Here is a 26,059-nt window from a genome sequence, read left to right on the forward strand (position 1 = left end):
GTATTGAAGTTCAGAAGTCTCAGTATAGTTTTTAATATTTTTTCAGGTGAAAAAGCTGCAATGATATTGAATAAGATGGTTATGAAATCTAAGTGTGGAATAAATATTAGTGGAGAAATATGAATTTTGACATTAAGTGACAAAAGGTGCCTTATTTTGTTGAGCTTGATGTCTTTAAAATTGCACTTCCACCACCACAGGGATGGAAGCCTTGTTTTTCTACCATATCTATCCTATAACTTCTATACAAAGGGCTCAAGGAATATTACCATCTGTGTTTTGTTTGTGTTGTTTTTTGTTGTTGTTATTTGTTTGTTTGTTTTTATAGGTTTTTGTTTGTTTGGTTTTGTTTTTGTTTTTGTTTGCCTAAGAAATGAAGCTTCCCAAAGGCCATCACATAGATTCAGCTGCAAACCAGATAAGCACTAAGAAAAAATATTAGCATTCACATTTTCCGTAAAACTGTAGTACATAGTGTTATGCTGAGAGGAAAAAAAACAACAACAACAACAAAAAAGGGATATAATCTTGTGGTGTTTCAATATATATAGGGGACTTATGAGAAAGATGGAGAAAAACTTTTTACAAGGGCCTGTAGTGACAAGACGATGGGCAACAGTTTTGAACTGAAAGATCGGAGATTTAGATTGGATATAAGGAAGACATTTTTTATTATGAGGGTGGTGAGGCACTGGAACGGTTTACCCAGAAAAGCTGTGGATGTGCCATCCCTGGCAGTATTCAAGGTCAGGTTGGATGGGGCTCTGAGCAACCTGACCTAGTTGAAGATGTCCCTGCCCATGGCAATGGGGCTGGACTAGATGATCTTTGAAAGTCTCTTCCAAACCAAACCATTCTATGATTCTATGATCCATTTTTTTTCATCTGCATAAAATTCACATATGATTATCGACTTCTTGATTATTCTTTGATATAACATGGTGACAGTATCATCAACCACTTTGACCTGAGAAGTTTTTCTTTCTTTCTTTCTTTCCCTAAAAAAATGAAAAAGCACACCAAGTTCTTTCTGTTGGAATTTTTCCTTTTATATAAGTGGTTGAGGTCTTTTTGTTTGGTTGGTTTTGTTTTGTTATCAATTACTGTTACTAAGCCCATTATTCTGAATCTAGAGATATGGCCCTTTGTCTGAAAATGGAACCACATTTCTCTCATTTTTTTGGTTATGCATAAGAAAATTAACCCATGGGCATACCACTTCAGTGAAATTCTAGAATAAAGAGCAAAATTTCAGCCTGTGTTCAGGCAGAAGAACTTGCAGGGCCTTTCAGGTATTCTGCAGCTGACACAGTTTGCTACTGAAAGGGCCAGCTGAGATGAACCTCCTCTGCAACATTTGATGTCCTATAACACTCTAAAAGGTGAAAAAATGATTATGTCAAGGCCCTGTATGGTTACTGCTAGTGGGAGAACATTTCAGTTCAGGCTGCCTGTTACGTTGCCCTGGTGCTACAGAAAATTAATTTAATGCAAAATAATTATAATTTCTCTACTTATGGATTTGACTTTATATAATAGATGCACATGTGTTTCTGTGCTTTCTCTTACAACTTCAGTACTGCCTATAAACACTTTCAAAGCCACCTTAAAACTCTCCTTTGTTGTGCTGCTTTCACAAAACACTAGCATCAATTAGGTACTGCTGAGATCGCCTACTGGCATATTGATCAATATTGCCTCACTGTCTTGTATTTCCCCAGCATTTCTGTTTCCAACTGTTGTCTCATCTTAAACATACATTGTAAACAACACAAGAAAGAGAATTCTTATTCTTTGCTTATATACTACCTAGTATAAGAGAGTCCTAGTTCATGGTCAAGGTATGATGGTAGTACAAATACAAATATATTACATGAAAAATGTATAAAAACTAGAACAAAGTAGAAACATTCCTGAAGCAGGCAATTATATTTGTCTTATTTTTAAAGCCCCCAAACTGTATAGATTCTGATTCTTTCATATCATCCAAGTAACATCTTCTTCCTTCTCCCCAAAACCACATTTTTAGTTAGAATTATTATCTCTTAACAGTTATTACAGAGTACTTACACCTGCACAGAATTAGTTTTCCCAAAGCAAGCTTCTCTGTAATTCCAATTTCAATGGAAGAATAAAACTAGACTTTCAGCTGTCTGACAGTGAAAATGATCACAAGAGGATTTCATACTTCTGTTCCAGGATAACCATAGCTTGGGACCATCTCACCACCCTGAAAATCTCCACGAACGACACTGAGGTAGCCATGGTGACCTTAAGGAACTGCTAGAAAGACAGACACCATCAGAAATCACATTTCCAAGCCACAGCACTGATATTAATCATGCCATAGGTCAATTTATGTCATGTGTCATCAGAGTGAGTGGTGCTGGCATGAAAACCACCCAATATACAGCTGTGATGCAATGGTGATCTTTTGGAGACTCACATCATCTTTGTCATTTGAAAATACTTTTTAACTAGGACAGAAGACCTAGGTTAAAAAAGGGCTAGGCTCCAAAGTAAAACTCATATAGGTGGAAGAAGTTTGAAGGATGACAGATGCGAAATGATGCAAAAAATGTTAGGTTAACTATCCCAGGATTAGGGACAGCACAAGGCATTGGTTCGAAGAGATTAAGGGTATGATCAAAAGTATGGGGTCACCCTGATTTTTTTCACTGACTTCAAAGAGCTAAAGAAGGATGACTGAGCATAGTATAGCAGATAATCAATAAAGACAAAGTTTACAAAATATTGGACCTTATCTGTGAAAGTTACTGGGTTTAAAAATACAAGAGTACCTTTATTTTCACATGAAGGAAATTTAACTTACCAGCACAGAAAAACAAACAAATAAACAGCACTACATTACTAGAGAAATTATGAAAGATCTGGAGCTACTGCAAGACCAGAGCTCAGTTTGTACATCTATGTGTGATGAGGACTGAGCAACAGGAAAGGAAGTTCTGTGAAGGTGCCACTGCTTCAGTCACCACTGCTTCTGAGACCTTCTTGTTCTTCCACCTCCCCTTAGCAGGAGGGAGCAGAATGGGAGACAGAAGGAAAAATTTGCCATCAAAAGGTAGTAACCTATAAGAATATTCCTACAAGCACTCTTTATTTTTGAGTGCTTGTTTCTCTTTAACTTGCAGTAAAATAGTGTTAAGAAGTTGGCTGCCTTCATTTTAATATAAGGCATAGATAAGGATATGCTGCTTCTATAGCTCATTAAAAAATATCTTCTAGGAATATTTCTTTTTCCAGGGGAAAAGCAGTCTGTGGAGATGAACATCCATCTCACCAGAGAGTCTTGTTAGTGAAGTATGAAAATAAATCAGATTTCTGCAGCACAATGGGAGCTGTAAGCTACAATACATAACATCTTTTTCAAGCCATTTTTTCCGCCCCATCTTTATTCTCACTGACTTACCAAACACATACAAGTTTATACTATGAATATAAAACATATCCAGAGGAATTTCGCTATTTCCTAAAGGCTGGGAGCAGACACATGCATGTTGTTTTATTCCTCAAACAGTGTGATGAATATTTTACGAGCTATGAAACTCAGTAACTTACATGGAAGGGGCACCAAAGGAAGGCTGAGAATCTGCACTCCCCTTTCATCTCCTCTGACTCACCTCCCATTCTTCAGAATTAACTTTTGCACATGTGAGATGTGGAACAGACAGTGGTCATACATATCCCTAGAAAATATATGATTTTTATGGTAATAACTTGTACTGTGTCACCTATGTTTGCCTTGTGCTATTTGAATGAGCAGAGGGAAGGGTTTTTGGCAGCACATTCTTATGCTCATAATCTGTTTTGTCCACAGGGAAGCCAAGAAAGGTGGTGGCTAATGTTGTCCCAGGACAGAGAGAATTGATAGGAGAGACTTGAGAACTCAGGCAGGTGAAGTTTCAGATCACTGTTGACAGAGCTCATGAGATACATTACACAACAGATTGCAACAATTACCTGCTTGGAGTTCCTTGAAGTGCTGTTTGTCCCCAGTGCTCGGGCTAAAAGGTTTTTTTCTCCCAGCCTACATTTGAGTCACAGGAAACTACTGAAGTTCATAAAACATAGATATTTCGGACCTGATTCTTCACTACTAAGCAACTCATGCATGATTTATGCCTGTACAAAGCAGATGTAAGAGAACAAGACTGAACTGATTGCATTTTATACCTGCTTTTGTCTGAGTATAAAGGACTGCATAAGCAGCAAAATTTGAAGCATCAGTCCCATTTTCTTAAATAAGTAGCAGAAGGATCTCTTTTTCCGAAACTCAGTCCATGCAGTCAGAGTGGAAGTCTAATCGCCACTGCACTGTAAGGAGAAGAGTCCCTTTTTCACCTATGGCTGGTGGAATTTTTATGTTTGTAGTAGGTAAAATAAAGACGAGGGAAGCAACAAATACATTTCCTTTCAGTCCCGACAAGGAAAGCATTCCTGGATAACTGGTTCAGATATCTTTTTGCATACTAATAGTGTGTTGCTACTGAGCTCAGCTATATTAATGGTGACGTCATGGAAGGACTCTTTCAACCTGGGAGTAACAGGTCTTGGCTATATAGGTGGAAATCAGAAATGTTAATTAAGATTGTCAGGCTTGAAGTCTTAGGCACTTGCAGCCCAGAGCATCTTTAATAATAAATGATGGAACAGTCAGGCTAACAGGCCAGAAAAAGCACAGGACAGAAAGCTTAAGTGAGCATGATTTAGGCCACCATTACAAAGCACACTGCCATTTTTGCTCAGGTCACTGTCAAGATTAGGCATGCATCCCTGAGATCCAGGAGACACAGTAGAGATAGTCCCTTTAGACAGCCATATCTCTCCTTCTAGTTGTTCTCATTTTACCATTATTGATAAAGATATTCTTTAGCAGATTCTTAATCCAAACCAGTTTGAGTTTCCTGAGCCAGAGTTCAGTTCTACTCCAGAGACTTGCTCTCAAAAGTATTGTTCAACTTGGAAGCAAGAAGAGCTTTCAAAAGATAAGGCTTGAGGGAGGAAAATGAGCATTTCTTATTCCCATCTGTGGTTGTATTGTGCTACTGTATCAACAACTTCTGAGCATCTTTCTGATGAAATCAATAGGAATTCTTTTTATTCTCTTAAAAAGGACAGAAAATCTGAATTCACACTCTCTCCTTTTCTCATTCTTCAGCCATTCAAAATGCAGTGACACTTAAAGCTGCTTATTCTTCTTAAAACTTTTGGTTCAAGAAAAGACATCTAGCCTTCAATTTCCATGTATCTGATAGAGATCAAAGTAGAGAGGAAGTAAGAGAAAGAAAAGGAATAGACAAAGAGTGATTGGCATCACTAAAACAGTGCTTAATCTGATTTCTGACGACTCATCCATTCCTGTCAACCAGAAACCATTCAGCACTCTACAAGATTAAAGAGAAATTAGTTGAAGTTTCTATTTTTACCCTCAAAATATATTGAAAGTCCTTTGTGGGATAATTCAATAAATATTTTTAAAATAAATATATAACTTAGTTTTCCAATCATAAGTGCCTTTAATGTTCTAAATGCTGTATTGTGGCATATCTGCCTGGCTGCCACACTTCAGTTTCAGTGGGTAGAGCTACTAGACAAAAAGCTTATGCCCATTTATAATCTAATAAGGTCTATGGTTGGTTTCTTGTTTTCGTCCTGCTGTCTTTTCCTTTTTTTTTTTTTTTTTAAAAAAAAAAAAAACAAACCAAAAAACAAAACACAACCAACCAACAAACAAAAACCAACACCAACCCAAAAAACAGTAACTCATGTCTAAGGGCAAAGAAAATCTGAAATTCAAGACAATGAATAACAAAAGGAGACAGCATCTCTGTGGAGTGGAGAAAAGGTAAAGTAATATATAGAAGTAGAATATTTTGCCCTAAAAAACATGCATGAAAATAAATCAAATAAATATGTACTTTAATTTTAGAAGTTAGTGGCCAGAAGCCTTCAAAAGATTCTGTTTCCTGTACCCTGAAAGTATCCTACTAGATCAGCCCAGTAGCCCATCAAAGTCCACTTTTCTCTCTCTAGGAGTGTCTATAGGGAGAACAAACAAGGAAAGATACTATACAGTTGTGTTTTCCTAGCATCCACAACCAGTGGATTAGTACTGCTCTGCCTACTCCCTGCCAGTTATTTAAATATTTTCTGAGACAAATGCTTAATTATTTCAAAGAATATTTCATTAATTTTTGGTGTTGCAAGCCAGAGACTTTGACACAAAACAGTTTTCTTGGGTGAGTTGTTTGTTCTTACTTTGATGTTAATTATTTTTTACTGTCATCTGTTTGGTACATTATGTAAAACAACAGAAAATATACAGAAGAACAACAGTGATATTTTTGATATTAAGCTTATGCTAATTTAACAAACCAGAGAAAACTGTTATGATATTCTAGATTCTCACAAGAGTTTCCACATGCTATTCTACTCTTATTTGTATTACTCAGAGGAGAGAGAAAATATTGACCTAAAATAGTGCTAGGCTCAGACGTAATGAGCCTTTATTAAGTTGGATTTCTTTTTTTCTGTTACAGAAAAAAATGAAAATATAATGTTGAATGTAGTCTGTCTTCTTATGCAAAATAATTTGAGGCTCAGATCCTGCTATGTTTACTTCCAGAAAAAAGAATAAAAAAAAGAAAAAAAATAAAAAGAAGGAAAAAAATAAATAAAAAGAAGAATAAAAAAAGAAAAAGCTGACAAAAGCTCAGACCTTTCCTTTTCATTTTATTGGATCTTTTTGCAATAAAACACTAGTAAATGTAAGGAGAGGTATCAGAATTTCTACCTTTGACAACAACAACATTATGTTTAGGAAATCTTGATAGTTTCATCACATAAATGCAACAGAGCAACCTTGAAGAAGACGAGAGTATCATGCATTGCATTCAAGAGTGCCTCAGAGTGAAATTTTCTGAGTTTTTCAAACATCTTTCTAAGTAAAATGGAAAACTAAAGGCAAAGCAGCCGTTTAGAAAACATTTAACTGTTTAAAAAAGAAAAACTAATACAAAAACTATTATCTTCCCCTAAAATACAATATGAAGTTACTATCAAGCTAATATTGAGTTAACAGAAAGAAGCCTGCTAAAGCTCTCTACACCTCTAGAGTACCAGTCCTCCAAACAGTGATCAAAAATCTGCAGTTTCTTGTTGATATCTTTTCATAAATACAACTCTCTATTTGGCTAAGATTCAGGTGGCTTTAAACCATTATGATTCCTAAGGCCACACAGCAGAAAAATGTTGTGCAAGGGGCAGATGGCAACTGGACTGACTAAACCTGAACCTCACTGATCACACCTCTCTGTTGTATTAAACATGTGACCTAAGGACATGAGGAAGCATAGGCAGGCTGAAGATCTTTTCAGAAGTGATAATTTGAAGGCGCAGATGGCTTTATTGCCAGGTAATGACACATGGTAGACAGTGGCATGAAATTGCCTGAGGTCAGCAATGACTGAAAATTGCAACAATTAGATGGCTGCTTTGTGGCCTATAGGAAATGAATTGGTGGCCTCATTCCAGTTCTCTATCATAAAACAATTACAGCTAATGCTGACTGACATCTTTGATTGTGGCCATGGCTGAGAGGCCAAGGCTGAACGAGCCTTGAAAATAAACTGCCCTTCAACTCAGAAAAGTCAATCCTCCAATCCAGAGGTGAGGCAGATGTTAGGCTGAGAAAAATGCACCTCTTTTCACTCATTCTGGAGTTTATATCTCCTACTAAATTCCAGTGGCTTCAAAACTGCTGCTTAAAATCAAACAGAAAATGCAAGTCCTCTGGGAAGGTTTATGCAAGACTTATTACACATCACTCTTCACTGATTGCATTCCGGAAGCATGCAAGATTTCAGTCAGTGAAGTCCTGTTATGCTAAGCGCTGTGCGGATGCTGTGCCCGACAGTCCTGTCTCTGAATTGCTTCCCATCCAAACCAATGGGACAGATGTGGGAGGCAAGGAGCAACATTACTAGTGTTTGACAGAGAGGGCATGAGGCTCAGTGAGACAATGTAATAAATCTAAGATCACACAGGTAAAGCATGACAGATAAAGGAGACAGAACAGAGGACTGGGTCATGGCTATAAAAGTGAGTTAAAGCCAAATAATTCTGGGTCACCCAGACATTCTTTTACACATCTTGATTGTGGTACCACAAAAGCGAAGCTGTGCATGAGTGTCCATGTGTTCGATACCAGTCTATCACTAGTGATTTACAACAAAGGTGAAGAAAGTTCTGAGATTAAATTTGGATGTAAAAAAAAAATTAATTCCTGTCCATCACTTAAAGTACCTGTGACTGACTAAATCCTATATCACACTCAGATCAGAAGATTTTACTTAAGCAGCTTTCTTGAATCTTATAAAATATTTCACATGCAGGAAGAAACCCCAAATTTCCTGTTCCTCACTGTTTATTTCACAGCAGAAAGGTCAGCTTGCACTGGCTGTGTAAAATATAAGTAGTGGTAAACATATATATTGATTAGGATCTGAAAAATTCATACTATTAAAAAAAAATACAAGAAAAAATGGGGTTAGGAGTTAGGGTGATCCTACATAATACATGGTTAAAATATGCTTCTTCTGAAGTGCTGGGGATTGAGAAATAACAGAGCTGATGTTTGTAGAAATGCAGGTTTCTGTGTTGGCAGCTGTCCTTGACTGAAAATCCAAGGATTCAGCTTTCTCACCTCCTTCTGATTGCAGTTATAGTGCATGGGCTGTGGTACTCTTTGTCTTAGATGCTGCAGTACAGCTTCAACTCCTAAAAAAAGATATGCAGCAGCAAAAAACCACAACTCTGCTTTTCCAGTGGACTACCCTGAAGCATTTCAAGCATGAGTCTTTAAATAACCTGAGGTAAACAAAGAAAGATCAAAGAAACCTAAAGGAAAGCAGGCTAATGAGCAGATGAAGCATAAGCAACATCAAGCTGGAACCTACTTAATCCACCTGCCTTTTCCTTTTAAGATAACAAGTGTCTTCCTTATATTTTGTGAGGATAAAAACAATGTATACACAGAATCACAGAATGGCTGGGGTCAGAAGAGACGTCTGGAGATCATCTAGTCCAACCCACCTGCTAAAGCAGGTTCACCAGAGCAGATCACACAGGAATGTGTCCAGACGGGTCTGAATGTCTCCAGAGGAGACTCCACAACCTCTCTGGGCAGCCAGTGCTCTGGCACCCTCAAAGTAAACAAGTTTCTCCTCATATTCAGATGAGGAGATGCTTCAGTAAGATGCTTTCTGTGCTTCAGTCTGTGCTCGCTGCCCCTCATCCTATTGTTGGGCACCACTGAAAGGAGTCTGGTCCCATCCTCTTGACTCCCACCCTTGAGATATTTATAAGCATTGATAAGATCCCCTCTCAGCCTTCTCTTCTCCAGGCTCGACAGACCCAACTCTCTCAGTATTTATTCACAAGAAAGATGCTTCAGACCCTCATCATCTTTGTAGCCCGTCCTTTATCAATTTCCCATTGTGCAAATGGGAGTGACTTCTACCCTTTCTGAACTGTTCTTCACAAGTCATTCTTTGTTGAATCACAGGATAGTTTGGCTTGGAAGGGACTTTCAAAGGTCATCTAGTCCAACCCCCTGCAATGAGCAGGGATATCTTCCCCTAGTCCAGCCTGGCCTTGAATGTTTCCAAGGATGGGTCACCTCTGGGCAACCTGTTTCAGGGTCTCGCTGCCCTCATTGTAAAAAATTTCTTCCTCATGGCTAGTGTGCACCGCCCCTCCTTTAGTTTAAAACCATCAGCCTTTGTCCTGTCGTACCACATCCTGCTAAAATTCTGTCCCCATTTTTCTTATAGGGCTCTTCTAAGTACTGAAAGGTCACAATAAGGTCTTCCCAGAGCCTTCTCTTCTCCAGGCTGAACAACCACAACTCTCACAGCTTGTCCTCATACAAGAGGTTTTCCAGTCCTCTGATCATCTTGGTGGCCCTCCTGTGGACTTGCTCAAATAGGTCCTTGACTTTCCTGTACTGAGGACTCCAGACCTGGATGCAGAACTCAGGTGAGGTCTCACCAGAGTAGAGTAGAAGGGCAGAATCACCTCCCTCAGCCAGCTGGCCACGCTCCTTTTCATGAAGCCCAAGATAGAACTGGCCTTCTGGACTGCAAGCACACATTGCTGTCTTATGTCAAGTTTTTCATCCACCAGTGCCCCCAAGTCCTTCTCCACAGGGCTGCTCTCAATTCCTTCATTCCCCAGGCTATATTCATACTGGAGGTTGTCCCGACTCAGGTGCAGGACCTTGCAGTTGGCATTGTTGAACCTCATGAGGTTCATATGGACCCGTTTCACAAGCTTCTTCAGGTCCCTCTGGATGGCATCCCATCCCTCAGGCATGTCAGCTGTGCCACTGAGCTTGGTGCCATTCACGAATATGCTGAGGGTGAACTCTATCGCACTGCCCATGTCATTGATGAAGATATTACACAGTACTGGTCCCAGTATGGACACCTGAGGGACAGCACTTGTTACCAGTGTCCATTCTGACACTGTGACATTGACCACGACTCTCTGTGGGAGACCATCCAGCCAGTTCCTTATCCACCGAACAGTCCACCCATCAAACCCATAACACTCAAATTTAGAGAGAAGGATGTTGTGAGGGACCACATCAAAGGCTTTACAGAAGTCCAGATAGATGACATTGATAGCCCTTTCTTTGTCCACTGATGTAGTTGCTCCTTCGTAGAAGGCCAGTATGTTGGTCAGGCAGGACTTGCCCTTCGTGAAGCCATCATGGCTGTCTCAAATCACTTCCCTGTCCTCCATGTGCCTTAGCATATAATAACTTATGAGCGGGAACTGTCTCTTCCAGGGCCACATTCGCATTAGTGAATGCTTTTTTTAGACATTACAGACAATTTATTTAGTGCATCTTAAGACGTGACCATTTATCAGCTGAGATGTAAAAACTGGACATGTGTATGTTCTTAGCCCATTTCATTTGCAAAGTATAATAGGTTTGCTTGAATCACCTTCATAATTTATATATGATTTCAGAAAATGTATAATTGAATACAAAATTAATTTAGAGGTCCCTTGAAATCTTGCCAGGCTAACAGAATGACATGTAAACAGCTATATCTCTTTTTGGTATTGTTATGATGAAAGAATTAAAACATTTCTACCCCTTTCTTACTACGATTCCTGTTGCTACTCCCCACAGTATTTTAGCAAAGGATCAAGTGCAGGATCCCTGTTCTGTGATTCTTCCTACAATTTATGCGCTAGCTGGAGGGACCTTCAGTAGTGTTGCTTATTGATCATTTACATGAAAAGAGAGAAATGGGAAATCCAGCTTTTTTTTTTTTTTTCACAAATCCAAGCAGATTAATGGTATCAGCACACCATATGAACACCAAAAGCAAAGAACAAATCTTTCATTTACTGTTTTCAAGTGTCATTCTAATAAAATCACAACCCAAAAAACCTCAAGACTTAGTCGTCTTCTGGTTAAATGATGGTGTAGAAGCAGGAACATCTCAGTCTTGACATGAAAAAATATGATGACTTTCAGATGATAATTGTCATATATCAATATGCAAAAGAATTTATTCTTACAGACTCAGGGCCAGACATCTAAACAGTAAAAAAATCTGTGAGTAAAATGGACTTTGAACCCAGGGTGTTCCTTATTGTTTTGAAAATTTATAAATAAGGAATCATAACTCCAGCATTTCTCTTTTTTCCGAGTAGATCTTCTTAGAGTAAATATTTCTACAATTTATTTTCATTTAAGGAACTAGTGGCTTCATTATACTGTATTAATAAGATACCTGAAAGCTTCTGAATTTATTACCTACAGTTTGAAACAAGTTATGTTACTGTTTCAAAATGTAGGTCAACTGGCACTCTGCATAAAATTATATGAATTGTAAGGAATGAAGATCCTTTAATTTTCATGTTAAGATCTCATTTACCCCTAGATTATGTGAATCTTTTAAACTGGGAAGCTCTAAGAGTTATTAAAAAACAAGAGAGCTGTATAAAAAACCCGCACATAAAATAAATTTTGTAAATCTGTCTTTTGCCCTGCTATATATGCAAAATAGAAGGAAGTAATGTGACATTTTGTAGATGAAAAATGTATTATAACACAGAGCCAGTCAAATCTTCATTAAGAAGGGCAAAGAGAATTTCTGTTATAATTTTAACTTATGTAGGTTAAAAAGAAAAAAAAAATATCAGCACAGGTCTCGCTGTATAATAAACTAGAACTATAATTTTCCTTCTCCAGGAAGAACTTACTGGGGTATCACACCAATGCTGACATTATGGCAGTTTATATCTTCGTGTGAATTAAGAACTGCAATAAATTGCTTATCAGTGAATATGAAATCAAGTCAAAACATTGCAGAAATAATTACTATGGCCATTTCCAACATGGCTTTGAAGATGCTGAAAAATAGATGAAGCACAATATAAATAAAAGTACTGTGATTAGTTTCTTACAAGTCAGAGTAATGTGTATACCTGACAGCTGATTAATTGTGAAACATGGCTCAAAACAACAAATGTAGTTTCAAGATAGAAATCTATCACAGAATGCATCCCACTGATTGGAACAAGTTAAGAATTTATCTTATGAATTTTATAAGTTCATAATTCAAAGGACTGCATCAGTGAGCTACCTGGAGTTCACAGCACAAGCTGTAACTCATTGTTAGCCTTGGCAGCTTTTTTGTGGTCTTATGAAAAAGCTTTTAATTGATTTAATAGTCCCTGTAATTGAAAGAAATCACTCCATGCAATCTTTGTGCTCCATACACTCTTGATAAGCTGCAAAAATAAAATACCATTCTGATAAGATTTCAGAAGTCACGATAGACTAGGCTTCCTCTACTTAAGTCTTTGTCATGCAAGTTTGAAAATCTTGACCCAGCCTTAACACAGAATGTATCATAAAATAATATTTCCCGGGTAAGGCATACCTAGCAAACAAAACCTAAGTATATACAGCACACTTGTTATTGTGACAAAAATGACACAGAATAGCAACAGATCATGTTTTGGCTCGGCTTACTGATTTAGATGACTATTGGTCATAAATTTACGTAATCTGTCTAGTTATGTTACAAAAAACAAAACAAAACAAAACAACAACCAAACAAAACCCCCAAACCTTCCAGCTACTTGTTTTGGGTTTTCATGTAAAGCTATTTCCAGAGATGGGACTACAGAAAATGGGACTACACATTTTTTGAATGAATCTCTAACTAATTTGCCATGTTCTGACAGTTTTTTAGACAGAAGAAAGCTCGCATATGATCTTCTGTTTTGTATGAACAAGATATGAACTTGGAAGTTTAGCCTAAACTAAACAGTTAAGAACTCACGAGAAGTATCACAAATTAATTTTCTGGAAAAATCCTATAAAACAACATCATTGATGTTCACACATTCTAATCTGAGGCATCTTTCGGAAAAGGTCTTCTCTTCTGATTTTTCAGAGTTGTAAGCTTAGCTAGGTGTATACGATTAGCTTAAACAGTAACACATCGCCACTTTTTCGCAAATTCTCAGTTGAGGGATGTGTAAACAACACAAAATAGACAGCTAGTTTTCTGCTAGGTCACATGCCTGAACAAATACTTGATTTGTGTATGCACAATGGCTGTTTTTAGACATATTAAATGCATGATAATGTACGAGTGCAATTGTTCACCTCCAATTTTGAAAATATATTGTTAAACTGGCAACAATTTTAATTACAATTTTTACGCAAACTGGGATAGTTTTAACAGCATAATCTGAATGTGAATGCAGCTCTATGTATATTACCTATGCTTGAGAAATGCAATTTCTTACACTCCAGTGTTCATAATTAATCAAAAAATTGTCAACTGCATTATTTTATTCTTTTCCCCTGAAGTTTTCAATATTCAAGGACAATTAAGATTACTGTACTGTTACAACTCAGTACAATCTTTGTTTGGTTTAAGTTGTGAGGTTTTGCTAGCGGAGGGGTGCAGAAGTAGCCCCTGTGAGGAGAAGCCAGGGCTGCCCATCCTGGACACTGCAAGTTCCAGCAGACTGCAAAGCAAACAGACCTCTTGTCAAAGCTGACCCACTCAACTATGCTGATGGTGGTGTCTCTGTGATAACATGTTTAAGAAAGCATAAAAAACCCTAGGTGACAGCTGTGTGAGAGAGCAGCGAGAAAATGTGAGAGAAACAACTCTGCAGGCAACACGGACAGTGAAGAAGGAAAGGGAGAAGGTGCTCCAGGCGCTGGAGCAGAGATTCCCCTGCAGCCCACTGTGCAGCCCATGGTGAGGCTGGCTGTCCCCCACAGCCCGTGGAGGTCCACAGTGGAGCAGAAAACCACCTGCAGCACACATCGGAGCAGGTGGATGCTCAAAAGAGACTGTGACCCTGTGAAGAATCCACCCTGGAGCAGGCTCCTAGCAGGACCTGTGGTCTTGTGGAGAGAGGAGCCCAAGCTGGAGCTGGTTTGCTGGCAGAAGCTGTGGCCTGTTGGGGGACCATACTGGAGAAGCCTGTTCCTGAAGGACTGCATCCCATGGAAGGGACTCATGTTTGAGCAGTTCTTAAAGGACATATCCTGTGAGGAGTACCCAATGCTGGAGCAGGGGAACAGTGTGAAGAAGAAGAAGTGGCAAAGACAAAGTGTTAGTGACTGACCACAACCTGCATGCCCCATTTGACCTGGGAAGGTGGGGAGGCGAGGGGATGGTGGTTTTAGTTTTGTCTTTGTTTCTCACTAGTCTCTTCTTAATTGGCAATAAATTAAATCAATCTTTCCCAAATTGAATCTGTTTTGCTCATGACTCCAGCTGGGAAGTGATCTCTCTGTGTTTATCTCAACCTATGAGTTTTTAAATCTTTTTTTCTCCTTCTGTCCTGTTGAGGAGGGTAAGGAAGAGAGTGCCTAGCTGGGCATCTGGCATCCATCCAAGATCAACCCATGGCACCATTGTAGGCTAGGTCTGGAGCAACTACCACCTCTAGAGAAACTCCAGAGATGTTTCTCCCCGCTATATGAAGTATCAGTGGAACTAACAGAATCAGCGAGCGCAAAAAAGATTCTGAGATATAAAGAGAAATCCAACATGCTCATCTGCTTTACTAGAGGAAAACTATAACAGGAAATTAATAGTAGGATCAATGTTCTAATTTCACAGACTCAGTTACAATGAATCATTACTTTGCCTTCAAACTGCAAATGTGGTTTTTACTGTGACAGAGTTGCAACACAAAAAAGATGACGAAGTTTAAAGTTCACATCATAACATAACTAAGTGTATCTTCACAAATTCTGTGCTCAGAATTGATAATAGTGTCATGCATGCATTTGAATGCAGTTTTGTGCATACCAGAATAACGTATAAAGATGCCATATATAAACAACATATATACTACATAAAAATATACATCTGGTTCCAGTCATGCCTTAATGTAAATTTAGTTCCACAGCAATGGATAAGTAGACCATTTGCAGAATACTTCTTTGATCTTTCACTCTTTGAACAAAACACACTAAAGAGAGGAACCTAAAATACTGTATTTTATTAATACTAAAAATATGCCACGGTTCATGATGAATGGCTATTTGATATGAGGACTAGCATTATCTTATGGTAGTCTTCTACTAAGCAGCCCTTCCAATTTAATTGTCAGATCCTAGACTGACGTTTCTGAAAACACCACTGAAATATTATTTGAATTACTGAAATATAAATAGTTGGAAAAAAAATTGTTGTTCAATGTAGATCACAAGTAATATGTTACGTATTAATGTCTTGCAATGTCTTATAGCTTTGATCTCAACGTTCACAATTAAGAAAGATTCTTAGTAACAATCATAACACATGTATTTCCCTGAATTCATAGGTTTCAGCTGAAGAATTTGCATTACAATATTAATAATTGCATTATCAGTGTTTCTGCTTTTTCACAGAAAGTTATTTTCACTGCCAGACCTCCTGAATACAGATTTTGATACACAGATACATGAAACTTCATTTGTTAAACTACAAATGTTGCAAAGGACATTTTAAAGGATATATTATTGCATGATCATACATTATAAGTTTTCCTCTCTAACTCCTGCTTTTTTTTGGAGCATGGATATTATTTAACTGACTTGGACAGCTCATCTGAAGCTGCTAAAATGTGTATTTTCCAATGCTTATTTAGAGACTTCTGAAAATACCTACTGTGTACTTGAAAGACCATGAGTTATTTTGTTTATCTAGTTTAGGAACTTTATATTTCAATGTACACTGACTGCTAAATATGTTTTCTTTTCCAATCTGTAGAGAACTGTCCCTAACTAGAGCAGGACCATCAAGTTGCATCACATTAAGATAGTCTCTTGTTCATTCCCATCTCATCACAGGATGAAGCTTGTGCAATCTCAGATGTGTGCAAGTACGCGTTTCTTTACAGTGTCACAACAGATCAGCCAATAAGAGGAAAAAAGCAAACTCTCATAAAACCCTAACTATAAAATCATGGAATTGTAAAGAGGGAAAGTTCAGAGTGTGACTTAATTTTGACAAAATCCACAGACAATCAGATTACAACCTGAACCTTTGTTATGTACAGAAATGTCCTTGAAAAAGCATGTGTGGTTTTTTTTGTTCTGTTTTGTCTTTTAAACATGCCTATAGGAGGGTAGAAATCCAGAGTATCCAAGTAGGATATTCTGGGATAAAGAAGAAAGAAGAGTACTTTATATAAATTTTTATGTATCTACACACATTGCACAGTGAAAGGTTGGAAATTAGAAGGAATTACTCAAATAGTTTGGCACTTCTCTTGACACACGGATCTGGTTTTGTTTTTGTTTTTTTTAATGTATCTATTTCTATGAAGCAATGAATATTCAGAAAAGTCCATATATTTCAACAATTCTTGAAAAAACATTAAAAGGAGGTTTAGATTCAGGGCATTGATTACTAACCTGACCATGATTAGAAATTTTCTTCTTTCCAGCTGCACCTTGTTTTGTGACAGGGAAGATTTTACTAAAGAAGTCACAGTGTTACAGGACTTGAGCTCCCATTATCAGCAACAGGATACATGTGTGGACATGCTCAGAATCTCCCTAAGCCTTTCTCCATATCTGTCATGGCTTTGTGTCATCTTTTGTAAGATCCTCTGTAATGAAACAATTTTGGTAACTTTCCCTAGGAGCTCATTTATTTTTATTCGTGAGTTTGTTGGTGTTAGATACATTTAGCTTCCATTGTTGGCCTACTGAACTTGCTAGAGAATTGAAATTTAAAGATTGATAAGGTGATAAAATGACAAATAGAAGGATAAAACCTGAGAGATAAAAGCAGAGTAAGAGAAATAACGTTCAAAATAAGTTGCTTCATTTTTAATTGAAACATAAATTTGAAGGACAGAATTATGAGATTTCACTTCAAAAAATGTGTATAGGGGTATTTTAAAAGGCACAAACACTGGATATTGACCCATTCTGGGCTGATATGGGCCATTGTACAGAATGGTATTTAAGTAATTTAAGGGCAATAAAAGCCAAATAGTGTTGACAGTCTATATTACAAAGCAGAGGAATGGCCAGCTCCATCATGCACTGTTTTGGTTAAATCAAGCACCACCTTATCCATCCCTTTTCATATTAACAGATGATGCTGATCAAGCTGTATGAAATTTATGCTTGTCTGCCTATCAGTTGGGTTGATCCTGCAACAGAGCAGATAAGAACGGGTCTGAGGAGTCTTTCTAGCTTTCAGGAAGGCTGGGCTAGAGCAGCCTCACTTAATCTGCCTACTTTACACCCTCAATGCCCACACTGCATAACAGTTAGGGGCAGCTGGAATGAGGAGGGCATCTCTGTGGGCCATGATCAGAGATGACTCCTGACTTTCTTATCCAGATTCAGTAGCATGGAGATGGGGACAGTCTTCTTACTTGGTCAAAACTTTCTTTCCTCAGATTTTTAAGTCTTTCTTTACCCTTCCAATTTTCCATTTTCATTTAATGACTTAATGGAAGGTATTAATTTAGCTTTTCTTTCTGTTGCTCCTCCTGGCCCTTTTCACACCCTTCAATGTGAGCATACTCATCTATTCCCAGTTGGCAGGGATGTCACAAGGGGCACTTTCCACTATCCATTTGCTTACATCATAAGCTATCAGAAGTAGAAAATTCTGTTAAATGACAGAAATTGCGAAGAGAAGGAGAAGAGAACAAAGAGAAATGAAGATATCATCTTTCATTTTTCCAGTGAGCCAGGATACTAACTAATAGGATCAGTAAAGTGTGAGTCCCGTTCCCTCAGTGTTTACACAGGAAAAGAAACACTTTGTTTTTCTCAGAGATCTATTGAATATTTTTGCTCGGATTTAACTATTTTAACAGATTGTTCCCACAAAAATAATAATAACAACAATTAAAAAACCCGCAAACTAGTAAAATTAATCATCTGACCTGCAAAGGGAAAAATATTTACAGAAATATGTTTTCTTTCAAAAACCGTCCAGCATTATGTAACTGAGGACTCAGGAATCTAAAGATGTGGCTTACAGTGGCTCCAGTTCATGAGACTATCAATATAATGATAAGTAAAAATAAAAGTTGAAATGGTTTTTATTTACCTTCTATTTCTTAAGGCTCAATCCTTTAAGAATCTTTTTCTATCACTTCAGATCACAGCATCCCTTAGACAAAAATGAACCTTACATTTTTAAGTATTTACATGCTCTAGGAATACACCAGTCTTTAAATGAAATGAAGAAATCACAAGTTATTTCATAGAATAACTAAAAATACTTCAAATTCAAAAGAAGGAAGAAGAGGGGGGAGGAATAAATCAAAGTGAAACAAAGTATTAGTAATAGCACTGAATCTGCTGTCTAAGTTCAAAATATTCTCAGAAAATCACGAGTAGTCAGAAACTTGATCAACTCATCCCTACATCCCAGACATGCCCACTTTCCACTTGATATTGTAAGCAGACAGCCTCAGATTGACTTGGAGTTATCAGTCTGCTGCACATTCATAATAACCCTGAAGGAAAAATGTGGTATAATTATCAGTCACTTAAAGTCTCCAGATCTAAAATATGTATTTGTCTTCAGGCCTTTCCAGAAAGCGCAGTGATATGCTAGTCTGCATATCACTTTTAGCTTTGTTGTGAATGGTGAATCCAAAACTTTCACGATATGAACTCATCACCTTTTGGAAGATTTATCATTTTTTCTTTAATAGTCACTGAAATATTCAGAGTTCATAATACATAATTGTATTATATTTAAATTTCTGTTATGCAGAAACTTTCAAAAGTATCACTATTTGTTGAAAATAGATTAAGAAATTCTGAGCTAGGTCTGGTGGAATATTTTTATAACCATCTCATAAGAGCCTAAAACCAGCACTGAAACTTCCTGACACAGACTTTATCTCTCATACACTAGCAATTACTGCTATTAAAGTGAAGTAAACTAATAAAAACAACTTTTCCCTCTAAAAGACACCCACAAAACAGTAAACTTATAAGTAGTGCCTTATTTTCACAGGTTAAGGAGTTATTTTAAGCTTCCACACACTGAAAACAGTCTCCTACAAAAATATCTGAGTAGTGCATCAGGTGTCTAGTCTTGCTCCTGCTCTGCCTCTAGCCCCTAAAAAAAGTGCTGTGCCTTCATGGGGTGTCAAGTACATAGTGCTGCTACGCAAAATTTGAGTGGCAAATAGATATTGCTTTGGCAGGTAATATTTTCCCACTGCTTCTTGCAGATTTTTCCAAGTTCATAGCAACAAAAACAAAATGATGCAAGGATGAATTTTGGAGTACAAGGTTTTGTAGACCACAGAAAGAAAAATATTTGGAGTCATGATAGACCTTTGATTAACAAACATCTTTCATTGGCTAGTAATGTAATTGAAGACTTCTGAGAAATGATTCCTCCCACAAGCTGTTTGTAAGCTGTTTTTTTTTTCCCCCATTTATTTGGCCAGCACAATAGCACAGAAAGCTACACAGCTGGAAACATGATTTATCCTTTGATGCAAAAGTTGAAAAATATGAACCCTTACTGAGATGACAAATGTAATGATCTTCTAAATATACTTAGTTTTCACAGAACAAACTACAAAAGACTTCTACAAATGAGGGACATAAGAAAGAAAAAGCAATACTTTCTGAAAGGCAAAATAAGAGTCTCATGTTTCTTTTGCCTCTTGTGCCTACTACCCGCTCCCAAACCTTAGAAGTATGTACTTGCAGTGTTAACACTGTTGACTTCATTTTAATAGTTGGGCCTTCAGTTAAATACTACAAACAATTTATTTTAAAGATGGATAAAGGTCTGGGTCTTAAGGACATAAAGATGAGTGAAGCATAAACAATCCTGATTCTACAGTGACTCCAACTCTACATGACTATCAAGAGAATAAAGCTACCATGTGAAATATAGGCCTATGAGAAGAACATGATATTAGGTTGCAGGTTTCTGTAGGAAAGTTATGGGAAGCTAGAAACACAATCCAGTATAAGATGCCATTTTATCACACATTTCTTTAAACACATTTGTTTTAAAAAATTCATATATATATATATATATATATATATACACACACACATACACACACATACACATCATGAATATATGTACATCTGTCCTGGCTTTGTTAAAAACAAAAACAGTTTCTCTTTTAATGAATTTTCCTTTCAGTTAAGTTCTTCTAAGTAATTACAGTTTTCTGAATTTGGCTGCATGTTTTTGCAGACAGGAGCTGATAACAGTAGCAATGGTATGCAGAAGAGCCTCAGATTTAGATTTATTCCTATGGTAGCCAAGGTCGCTGATAACATTTTGCATATCCCATAAGTGAAAGGGGCGTATTTGCAAGGATGGATGAACAGAACAGGTGATTAAAACTGACCAACTAAGTATTCCATCCCATACATGTCATACATCCTACAGAACTGGTAGATCACAAAGGTCTCAGTCTCTTTCAACATGGCCAGCATTTGAAGAAGGCCCTGCCTGACATCCCTGTGATCCAGGCCTGATTCCACAGCCTGCATCCCTGAATCCAGTTTCGGTTTGCTGTGAAGTGCAGCCGAGGGTGCCTGCCTTGCAGCTGCGGGAGCAGCCAGCTCCACTACGGGCAGCACTGCGCTGCCCCAGGAAATTCAAGATTGGTTTTGTATATTTTGTATTATTTTCTCTATTTTGTTAGTAGCATTAGTAAAGCATTTTTAACTTTTTCCAACTTGCAAGTCTCTCTCCCTTTTCCTCCTATTCTCTTGCCTTAGTTGGGGTGGAGGGGGCTAACAGAGAGCATCTGCCATGGTTTATTGTCACCCCAGAGTAAATGGTGACAGATCGACTGGTGCCCAACATGGGGCTCAAAAATGCTACAATTTGGCACTAAAGGGGTAAAATGTGTAGATTTTGGTGTTCTTACTGTTGTGACGCACTTTCAATTTTCTTGTCATGGTGCCAGCTCACAGGGTTGAGATACTCACAGGTCTGTGTGCTTCAGACATCATCTAGTAGTATTAAAGCAGATTGAATTACATTGGTTTAAAGATGCTGTGGCATGAATTGTATCAGTTACTCTCTACAGTGTGTTCTGCAGCACCTTATTTGTGCTGGGCATATTTCACTAAGAGGTTCATGCAGTCTGTTACATCTGGAAACTGGACTATGGTGATGATTTTACTGTGTGGTTTGGCACTGGTTTATTTTATTGTACTCCAGCCAATAATGAATTTATACTCATTACTGTTGTATCTAGAGAAACCTCCAGCAGAGATTAAAGAGAAATATACCTACGTGTTTTCTAATTGGATGAGCCAATATATAGAAAAGATGACTAATGATACCTTTCCTTTTACGTTAGGACAGATTACAGATGTTTTTGAGAGATTTGCATATCCTTGGAGCTTTGACTGTACTTTGTTGGTATTGTCAGGTTTGCTGAATGCGTGTCGGTTTGTGCGACTGATAAGAGAGATGAGGTAGAAATAAATCAAGAGATGGTGAGCCCATGTCAGCATCATTTGCCAGCTGTAAGAGAGTCACAAGGAGGACTGCTCGTGCTGCAGATGATGGCCAAGGGGCATCATCATCAACACAAGGAGGAGAGGAAGTGACCACTCAATCCTTTTCTACAAGTGAGCTGAGAGATATGCAAAAAGACTTCAGTCATCATGAAGGCGAGAATGTTGTAACCTGGTTGATAATCTGGAACTAGAAGGTGGGGAAGCCAAGCAGCTGGGATATCTGTCAAGGGATGCCACCCTTGATAGGGCACTTTCAAGAGAGAATGACTCCAACACCCTCTGGAGCCTGGAGTCAACTCCTGATAGCCATGAAGGCAAGGTTTCCCTTCAAGGAAGATGTTATATGTAATCCAGGGAAATGGAATACTATGGAGAGAGGTATCCAGTTACTGAGAGAATTAGCTCCGTGGGAGATCATATTTTTTGAGCCAAACTGCTAAGAGGGGACAGACCCAGATAAAATCCTTCGTACAGAACCCACGTGGTACAGGTTTGTACGAAGCACAGCACCTGCATATGCCAAGTCACTGGCATCAATGACCTGGACAGCTGCAGGTGTACAAAACATTTCTGAAGTGATTAAGTAGCTTCGTGACTTTGAGGACAGCCTTGCTGGCTCTCTATGTGCTTGTGTCTTGACTGTGTAGAAACCATGTGAAAAATCTGATGACTGGTTTGAAAAGCTGCTGTGAGAAAACAAAGCACTCAGAGAAGACAGGTTCCATTCATGACCTGTACAAATCTATGTTTCAGCTATTAGGAGAAGGTGTTTCCAATCTTAATAGGGAGGACAGAAGAAGTCCACAAAGAGAGGCACACTGTGTTTTTTCCTATATGACAAGGGAGAAAATGTGAGGATGTGAGATGGAAGACCTACCTCAGAACTTCAGGAATGAGTATGTAAGTTAAAAGGAAAAACTCCTAGGAAAATGGCAGAAGTGGCAGAAGAGATTCTGATCCTCTTGAAGGAACCTCTAATTTGTACCCAGAGATTGTGTAAAACACAAAATAGAGGGGCCGCGCCCTCAGGGGAGGAAAGGGATAACAGAGTTTACTGGACTGTGCAGATCCGGTGGCCTCGTACAACACACCCCCAGGAGCACAAAGCTTTGGTGTACACTGGTGCTCAGTGCAGGATAATCTCCTCAAACTATAAAGGAACACACTCCATCAGTATTTTTGGAGTGACTAGGGGATCCCAGGAACGGATTGTAGTAGAGACTGAAATGAGCCTAACTGGGAAAAACTGGCACAAGCATCCCATTGTGACTGGTCCAGGTGCTCCGTGCATCCTTGGTATAGACTGTTTCAGAAGAGGGTTTTTTAAGGACCCAAAAGAGTATTGATGGGTGTTTGGTATAGCAGCTGTGTATACTGAGAATACTGAACATATGTCTACTTTGCCTGGTCTGTCCAAGGAACCTTCTGTTGTAGGACTGCTGATGGTTGACAACCAGCAGGTGCCAATTGCTACCACGATGGTGCATCGTCAACAACGTTGCACAAATCGAGACTCTTTAATTCTTACCCAGAAGCTGATTCATCAACTGGAGAGCCAGGGTGTGATCAGTAAGGCTCACTCACCTTCTAATAGCCCAGTTTGGCCAGTGCGTAAGTCTAGTGACGAGTGGCCTAAATGAAGTTGTGCCACCACTGAGCACTCCTGTGCCTGATATGCTAGAACTGCAACTTGAACTGGAGTCAAAGGCAGCCAAGTGGTATGCCACAACTGACACTGGTAATGTGTTTTTCTCTATTCCTTTGGCAGCAGAGTGCAGGCCACAGTTTCCTTTGACCTGGAGGGGCATCCAGTACACATGGAATTGCTTGCCCCGGGGTGGAAATACAGCCGTACCGTCTGCCATGGCTTATTGTTGCACTGCAGTAAATGGTGACAACATCATGCACACATGTGTATACACATACACACATCAGCAATAAAAATTCCCAATTCTGTATCTCAAAGTTGAGCAGCAACATTGTGTTTTTGAAACCGTGTAGTCATCTTATTTCAGTTGTTCACCCACTCTCTTTTCCTTTCTTTTCTGAGTTACTCAAGGTTAAAAAGCTAAGTCTTTTATGATGGTAAACATTTTTGAAAAAAATTATTCCTTAGATAACCAGTTTTGAATTCAGAGGACAATCCAGTAGCAGCACTATACAGCCAATTATATGTACTTTTCCCACCTGTTACAAAAATAATTCTGTTGCAAATAACAGGCAGAGAACAATGGTAGCACAGCTATGATATAGATACAGATACAGCAGACCTGCATCTGAGTGTACTCCAAAATCAGAACTTTGGGAAAATGAATGTAAAGGACGCTTTTCTGCACTTATGTTTAAGCTGACTTCTAGCAATGAGATCCTACTGGAAGTTGCACAGTCAAGATAACAAGGTATAATGTCACCTTCACATTGCGCTCCTGTTTCCTGGCCCAAACTGTGTATTTGTGTAGTTCAGCTCACATCTGTAAAAGCTTGGAATTTATGCACAAGTGTGTATTGCTGGCCTACCCATAATCCAAAACAGCTTTGATTTTGACTTGAAAAGAGGAAAGCTATAGCAATATACAGAAAAAAATAAACCATAACTGTTCACCCCTTTCTTCCTCTCTCATGAAACTTTCATCAAAATCAGACAAGATAGATCTATTTTTGATAATGTTTAAGAACGTCCACACCACATTGCTTTATGGTAGACTAACTGGTTCCTACAGATTGCTCTAAGGAGTGAGATAGATTATTTAGACACTGAAACAAGACTCTTAGTTGAAGATGAAAGGGAATTATCAGGATCTAATAATAAAACAAAATATTAGGCTAAAATAATCTTGAGATAAACACTCAGGTCTCAGAACTCAGGTCCAAACTTCATAAACATAGCAGTGTTTTAATATGCTAACTTACATAGTGGCCACTATATTTATCTACTAGCATAATTATTTACATTTTTTCTATTGCTTTCACACTTGTGCAAAGCCACCGTGTGTAGCAGAGATTCTTCTTACTAACACAATGAAGGGAAATAAGTCAGTCTCCTTTTGCCAAAAAAATATGTTTTGTGAAGAAAAATGACTTACTGCACAAAATAAAGAGCTGCTTAGAACTGAAATTACAGCGTTCCTTTGCATTTGTGCTTGTGGAATACAGATTTTGTGGCAGTTAGACAGCGCTGTGCAAATGGTCCAGACAAATCACCTGAAACAAGCATTTGCTTTAACACAATTCAGTGCAATGTTTTTGGTGTTTCCTTTCTGTTTGGAGATACATGACTGAAATTTTATTTTAATCTGATCTCTGTTGTATTGTACTCAGTAGCATTTTTTTTTTTTTTAAGCCACACCTGCTGCTCTGAGATGACAATTAAGAAGAAATCCTGTTAGAAAGAGTCTGTGACATACGATTCTATAAAAACCTGCAATTGAAGCAACCCTAGAAACTGTCGATAAATAAACTGATTCCAATAGACTTACCTGTTCAATGCTTTTAAAATTCCAGCACTCCCTCTTTACCATACAAAGGTTTTAGCCAGTGGCTGAAGTCAAAATGGAGCACTTGATCATGATAATCCCAACCTGTCATGGGCAACAGCATTTCTCATGGAACTGCACTCAAAATGCATGAAACGAACCTGGAAGACACAGATATTCTGACATTTTTATTGAAACATAATCACCCATGTCCAAGGACAATGAAACATGAGCACTTGATCAAGTAATACATTATAAAGGAGTAAGTACAAAGACATAAATACCACCTGCTAAACATCAAGACCAGAAAGTGCGAAGCTCATGTTCCAGCAAATCTGCTTTTGTTGAGTCAATGCAGCTCTGTTGTACTTAGTGAGTCATTGAAAGTGTTGGGATTAATAAACAGATTTTTTTTTTTTTAATTGCAGCTTTTCCTACATAGGTCTTTAAGTCCTTTTTTTCATACAAATTTCAAATGGAATATCATATTCTGAACCAAAGAGAATCTTATCTGAGA

General features: G+C 38.1%; 1 protein-coding gene across 1 annotated transcript in view; it reads right to left on the reverse strand.

Moving 5' to 3' along the window:
* The window catches only part of LINGO2 (leucine rich repeat and Ig domain containing 2), a gene marked incomplete at its 3' end in the record, with an annotated part of 166,075 nt that extends 140,440 nt beyond the window's left edge, over window positions 1–25,635 (reverse strand). The window contains exon 1 of the mRNA XM_080362863.1: window positions 25,546–25,635. Within this exon, the coding sequence (XP_080218989.1) occupies window positions 25,546–25,587 (42 nt within the window). The 5' untranslated portion in view covers window positions 25,588–25,635. The remainder of the gene's footprint in view (window positions 1–25,545) is intronic.
* Between the last annotated feature and the right edge of the window lie 424 nt (window positions 25,636–26,059).

Source organism: Nesoenas mayeri (assembly GCF_963082525.1).
Source record: "Nesoenas mayeri genome assembly, chromosome: Z".
In the NCBI taxonomy this organism is placed as follows: domain Eukaryota; kingdom Metazoa; phylum Chordata; class Aves; order Columbiformes; family Columbidae; genus Nesoenas; species Nesoenas mayeri.